Source organism: Leuciscus leuciscus (assembly GCF_965113295.1).
Source record: "Leuciscus leuciscus genome assembly, chromosome: 7".
Classification (NCBI taxonomy): domain Eukaryota; kingdom Metazoa; phylum Chordata; class Actinopteri; order Cypriniformes; family Leuciscidae; genus Leuciscus; species Leuciscus leuciscus.
In genome coordinates this window covers 20,707,487-20,714,605 of record NC_138731.1, presented here as the reverse complement: position 1 = coordinate 20,714,605, position 7,119 = coordinate 20,707,487, and the positions used below count along the sequence as shown (strand labels likewise).

At 38.9% G+C, this 7,119-nt stretch overlaps 1 protein-coding gene across 1 annotated transcript in view; it reads right to left on the bottom strand.

Annotated features, from left to right (window-relative positions):
• Positions 1-224: 224 nt before the first annotated feature.
• The window catches only part of fn1a (fibronectin 1a), a 31,518-nt gene continuing 24,623 nt past the window's right edge, over positions 225-7,119 (bottom strand). Inside the window, exons 40-46 of the mRNA XM_082176460.1 lie at positions 3,981-4,435; positions 2,975-3,113; positions 2,722-2,889; positions 1,707-1,832; positions 1,509-1,615; positions 1,318-1,434; positions 225-1,046 (exon numbers count right to left, since the gene is read on the bottom strand). Coding sequence (XP_082032586.1) covers positions 978-1,046; positions 1,318-1,434; positions 1,509-1,615; positions 1,707-1,832; positions 2,722-2,889; positions 2,975-3,113; positions 3,981-4,435 — 1,181 coding nt within the window. The 3' untranslated portion in view covers positions 225-977. The remainder of the gene's footprint in view (positions 1,047-1,317; positions 1,435-1,508; positions 1,616-1,706; positions 1,833-2,721; positions 2,890-2,974; positions 3,114-3,980; positions 4,436-7,119) is intronic.

Genomic DNA, 7,119 nt, shown 5'->3' with positions numbered 1-7,119 from the left:
TCTTTTTTTCCCTCTATACATAACAGAATATTACACATTTCACCGCTATCCCCATATGGAATTACAAATATAATTACTTTTCAAACAAGTTTCCTGAACACCCTTGCATGCTGATATCTCTTAGCCTCATGTACCTATTAGACCACAATAAAAAAAAGAAGACACCAGCTGAACGCTGCTTTAGTGCCCTGAAAGCTTCTTACAGATAGGCTTTGAATCTCAAACATTGTAAAAAAAAATGTTTTTATTAAAAAGTATTTTTGTCCACAGTAGTTAAGACTTTGGCACCTAAAACACAAACAAAAAAAACAGTATACACCCATAATCTGCATTCCATCAAAACGCATACATAAAAGGGATAAATAAAAGAAAAAAAGTTCACTTCTTCATTAACACAGTGCTTTCCTTTGTCTCCTGGCAGACACAAAGGCCACAGATTTCAACCAACCAATCAGATTAGGGAGGGGCGAATATTACATCATACAAAAAGGATGCCTACAAGGCACAAAGGTTCTCATTGTAAGACAGTGCTTGTTTTAGAAAAGAACACCAATAAAAGTTTATCACTGACAAAAATACACAAAAAAAAGTCACAAAATCATTTTTTTAAAAACACAATCAAACAATTAGGCAATAATACTGAAAAACACAAAAGGCAAGATGTGTTGATTCTCTGCTGATGTTCCACTGATTTGAGTTTCCAGCGTACACGATGTCAACAGCCAAATTTCAAACCAGTGGAATCTCGGTGTAGACGGATGGTGTCCTTCCATCCACCGTGCAGAGGGAGACTGGCTGCAGACTCAACCAATCAGAAGAGTGAGAAGTTTTGTCTCTGGGCGTGATGTCACAGGTGGAAGCAGCAGGACAGAGTTTGCAGTGTGAGTGAAAATAAGGACAGAGAGGCACCGAGGGTGCTAGATACAGTCTCTGGGGGTCGTGTCCTCTCCAGTACTGGGCAAAACTGATACGCGCATTTATTCTAGAGGGTTCTGGGCATCTGCTAACAGGTCCGGTCTCAGGCACTCAATGGGACATTGGATGTTCTGTAGGGCAAAAGTAAAAAGTGCACTTGTTTTATGGCAAAATCCAAAACATTTACAAAATCTCCAGATATTAAAATGTATGTGATGATTAAATAAATGAGTAGATGAGACCTCTTCCCAACCCCAAACTTTTGAGTGGTAATGCATAGTGCATAACAATATACATTATCAGCTATAATTACCCTCAATTCTGACTTTCATCAAAGAGAAAAAAAAAAAATCTATTTTTTATTTCTCAACAAATTGGGTATCACATCTATAAAAGACTCACTAGTTTGCGTAGGGCGTTCTCTCTGTAGCGGTCGAAAGCATCAGTGCGCACTGGAGGATGAATGAGGTCCGCGTCAACTTCAGCTCCAGGACGACGACAGTTCTCACAGCGCCAGCCCTGGATAGACAGCGTGGTTTTAAACATGTATAATGTATATAGTGTGGAAACTAGGACATAGGACCTAGTGTTACCTGTTGTCCCCCGTGGCAGGTACAGGTGCAAATGGCTCCGAGATACTCCTTCTGCCACTGGTTGCCCACCTGGTACAACTTCCCCTCATCATAACAGGTGGATTCATCTACAGCAGACAATGATTGTCAATCATTTACAACTACAGTTAAATATTCAAAGTTGCTTGGACACAACTGTAAAAAAAAAACTACACTTACGGGGTTCACATTTAAACTCTCCTTTCCCATTTCCCAGACAGGTGCAGCTCATCATGTGACCGTTCTCAGCGTGACGGTCCCACTTCTCGCCAACTCGGTAGTTGTGGCCACTGTCATGGCACCACTCTGTAGATTAAGAGATGCGTGTTGGTTGGCATATAAACTCTCAGAAGTGTGTGGAGAAAGACATTTGAGTTTCCAGTGTATTCATCCTTCACGAACATTCATACAGTGGTTATTGCACTTAATAAGCTGGTCTCAGAGTTTAATATCATCTGGTTAAAGGCTGACAATACAAATCTGAGACATGAGCCACCTCACCTCTGACTGTCATGTTTGAAAACCTCTACAAACATGTCAGGAGAAAACTAACATGGGCAAAAGTATGGGGGCAACATTTGGGTTTTATTTCACAAAAGATCTCAAGTGTACTAATTAAAGTTATTTTCTTAGCGAGTACCGCTTACAGCGCGTGTCGGAAACGAAACGCCCATTAGTTCTTGGAGTAAATACTATATAGGCTCTAATCTGCATGTGTACACAGCTTTTTTTTTTAAATGGCGTTTTAAATGGTGTTTCGCGTGCATTCGGCCAATCAGTGTAGAATTACGTCACAATAGGTAGTTCCTATTGTGCTGGGTTACACTGAAGTAGGAGACAATTTAGTTCCCTCAAAGGGCCGTTCCTAGAACTAAACTCGTTCCCAGTTCCTGCGATGCGGACACGCCAAAAAGCGAGTATTTCCGCCATTAGTTCTAGGAACAATGAAAAGGTTCCTTCGGTGCGAAAGCCCCTAATAACTCCATTTATCGTGCACTTTAATCTTTAAAACTTTGCAGACCTTTTACTGTACATTCACAGCTATATTACACACTACATGAAAGGTTATATCCAAAGAAAAAGCATAAGAGGGGCACTTTAAATAAACATAACACATTATTAAAATGGTAAACGGTTGCCCATGCTAGAGAGAGGAGTGGTGTTTAGCATTTAGCGGCACTGCTCATTCACTCACTGGATGAATCACATCTGAAATGACCACTGCCGAGGCCAAGGCACTTGCACCAGAGTTTAAAGCCTGTCTCAGACATGCGCTCCCACTCAGCGCCCACTTCATGGTGGGTGGCAGTGAATGTGTCGTAGCACACATCCTTGCTTGAGGGAGTCACTCCAGCACCTGGAACTAAAGCATATCAGGGGTCAAGGTCAAGCATGTAAACTTCTGAAATGTGGTTATGTGAAATTTGTTTGGCTTTTGGATGATTTACCACTGTTTCCAACAGTCACAACATCATCGAGCACTTTCTGTTTTTGGTCTCCGTTGACAGACTCCACAAGGACATTATAGGAGGCACCAGAGGTGAGACCGATCAGTGTAGCGCTAGTGGACGTACCAGGCAGACGCATCTGAAGGGGAGAGAGCATTCGAATTAATAATCACTGAAAATATCATACCATGAAAGAAATGTGTAAACATCAACAGCTAGAAGTTGCATAAATTAGGACCTAATGTAAGTTTCCAAACAGGTAAATTTGCACTTTGATTTTTAGTTTTTAAACTGTGTTATTGTTTCAGTATACCAATGTATTAATTAGCGCTGGCAATTTAAATGTAAATTTAATACAATTAATTACATACAAATATTTTTCAAAATATGAATAGTTAAAGAATTGAATTATGCCCCCTGAAAATGTCCATCTGCATACAAGTCATTTACTTGTCTGCCACAATAATGTACAGTATAATAACGGTTTTGATAATAATAAGTAATGTTTCTTAAGCAGCAAATCAGCATATCAGAATGATTTCTGAATTAGATCACATGAGATCATGTGACTGAAGACTGGAGTATTAATATTATAAAATATATTTATATAGACATAGTTACAACAGTTATTTTAAATTGTAAAAATATTTCACATTATTATTATTTTTGGTGTATTTTTTATCAAATGAATGCATTCAAAAACTCTTATCCCCAAACTTTTGAACAGTAATGTATGTGCATATATAAAAACGACTTAATTAATTATATAAATACTTATTATTAAATAAAGAATTAATAGTAATTTCATTTGAAATGTCCTTCTACACGTGGCTCAAATCAACTTTTTTACTGACCATTGTTTTAATGATGTAATGTTTTAAATTATCTTGATTTGGGGCTTTATTAGCAAGTGTTGATATTTGTGATTAATTGTGATTTTTTAATTAAATTATTTTGTATTATATATTGTATATATTACCACTATATTTTCAGCTAGTTTACTCACCTGGAAGCTCTTCTCATTGATCTCTGTGATGGGACTGCATGACACCACATACTCTGAGGTGTGCGGGACAGGCTGCCATATGATTGTGGTCTGGGTCTGAGATTCCTGGGGCAGGTTTGTCTCATTGTAAAGGCCACCAAAGGGGAAGCCCGGTTCAGGGCCCTCGTTCACCTTCACCACTGGCACTCTCTGGCCATCTGCTCCTGGCAGAGGGATGTAGACCAGGGGCTCACGGTGGTTTGGGGGATGAGGCTGCTGGCCGTTGTTTCCCAGGTTGAAGCTCTGATATTCAGTGTAGATGTGTTGGCCCTGCTGCCCCAGTGTGTTGTGTCTGTTTGGCCCCAGCATTTGCACGTGGTTGTTGAAGTGGTCATTGTCCTCTGGGACATCTAGTATGTCATGGCGGGGGCGGCTGGGGTTGGGGAGCTGAGGGGGCAGCTGGTGACTTTCCAGTTCTAGCAGAAAAATTGTGTTGGGGCAAGCAAATGAGTAATGCAATAGCACATTTTTGCCAGCAGAGGGCAATGTAAAGCACATTTAATTTATTGTGCTCTGCTTAGATCAGCCTTGCATTTCTTTCTTTTGAATTAGGTACACTATGCAACTTTTCTTTGTTCAAAATGTATATAATGAGCGAGTACATCATTAACCGCTAGAACAGCAAAAGTTACAAAGTGTAGTTTTAAAGCAATTCAAAAATTAGTAGCTTTAAAGTCTTTCTTTCAAAATAAAAGCTCCGGCTTTGCTATGTAATGTGTATTAAAGGGATAGTTCACTTTGAAATTAATTTTTGGTATGTTTTAGCTTACCTCAAGGGCATCCAAGATGTAGGTGTCTTTTTTTCCGCAGTAGTTTCAATTTTTATATTTTTAGGTCAAACCGTTCTTGTCTGTCAGTCATATAATGCAGGTCTATGGTCACGGTCTCAAAACACATGCACAGAGTCCAAATTAAAACAATTCCCCGTCGTCCAAATTAAACAATTCCCCATCGTAAGTACACATTGATGGCCTAAGACACGAAACGAGCGGTTTGTGTGAGAAAACGAACAGTATTTATATCGTTTTTACCACTTATACGCAGCCATGTCGAAGTGATCTGATCTGACGTGTACGCAGACTGGTGCATAGATATATACACTAGATGTCGCCTTAAAGACATTCGTTCAATGAACTGCCGTAGACAAGGCGACATCTAGTGTGTATATCTATGCACCAGTCTGCGTACACGTCAGATCAGATCACTTCGACATGGCTGCGTATAAGTGGTAAAAACGATATAAATACTGTTCGTTTTCTCACACAAACCGCTCGTTTCGTGTCTTAGGCCATCAATGTGTACTTACGATGGGGAATTGTTTAATTTGGACGACGGGGAATTGTTTTAATTTGGACTCTGTGCATGTGTTTTGAGACCGTGACCATAGACCTGCATTATATGACTGACAGACAAGAACGGTTTGACCTAAAAATATAAAAATTGAAACTACTGCGGAAAAAAAGACACCTACATCTTGGATGTCCTTGAGGTAAGCTAAAACATACCAAAAATTAATTTCAAAGTGAACTATCCCTTTAATAGCTTAGTTGAAATTAATTTTAAAATGTATTCTAATATAAACAGTTTGACTGCCAATAACACCTCCAAAATACTTAAAATATTAATTTCAACATGTAGATGTGGAAGTGCACTACAGTTCCAAAGTTTGGAGTCAGTAAGAGTTCTTTTGTTAATAAATTATAAAAAATATATAAAAATTGTAATTAATATAAACATATTATTAATATTTTTATACAGCAATAAAGCATCCAATTGATAAAGTGACAGTAAAGACATTTATAATGTTAAAAAGATTTCCATTTCAAATAAATGCTGTTCTTTTGAATTTTCTATAGGATCCTGAAAATAAAATAATTGATTGCAGCTTCCACAAAAAAATTAAGCTGCACAACTTTTTTCAACATATATAATATAATTAAAAATATTTCTTAAGCAGCAAATCGTCATATTAGAATGATTTATGTCATGGCTGCAAGAAATTCAGCTTTGCTATCACAGGAATAAATTACATTTTAAAATGACAATTTATACTGTATTTTCGATAGAATAAATGCAGCATTGGTGAGCATAAAAGAAAATATATATATATGAAGAGTTCGGTTGCAAAACGCGATAAACGCCATTTTTTGACATTTGGATTTTATTATTGGAAATCACTGTTCAGATGTACCTTAATCTATGTGTGAATTGCTGCCATTAATAAGATTTAAAAATGTACATTTTAAGCCTACTACAAAATGTATTTTTTCACAAAACACGATATCCGCCAGCCCAGTTTCTTTACAAAGTGCGATATAACGCGGCCGCACACCGGACGCGCAGCTCAGCGCCGCGTCGCGCCACGTCTAGGACAACTGTCACCTGAACATCAGCAATTTTCTGATTTCTGTAAATAAATATAAAACTAAATGTATATTGCAGCACAGGGTGAAGTCCGTATATACATTAACTACGATTTGAGACACACACATGTATATTTAATATAAAACTATGTAAATGGCGCTCTGTGGCGCGGCAGGATTTTGAACACGGTCCTGAGCCGCCGCGGACAGACGCCGAAAGGCGCCGCCGGTGTGTGTACTCTCATAGAGAATAATGTGTTCGAATTTAACTGCGCGGCGCGCCGCCGAGCTGCGCGTCCGGTGTGCGACCCCCTTTAGGCTATAGAACGTTCAGGATGCTGCGCGAGCTCAGGATGACACGCGAGGAGAGAGTCACCGCCGGTGAAGTGCTCCGAGTTTGCTCAGTGATTTAACGATAATATCAAAACAAAAAACATATATTTTTAAAAAGAGGATTCAATAGGCTAACTAAAAAACGTTTACCATTTAATTGTTTATACTGTCGGCGAGCTGTCAGTCACGTAGGCTACGTCTCACACACTCACACACACACACACACACACACACACACACACACACACACACACACACACACACACACACACACACACACACACACACACACACACACACACACACACACACACACACACACACACACACACACACACACACACACACACACAAACAAAACATTGATTCACTAGCTTTTCTTAATGGTATTACAGTAGTAGAAT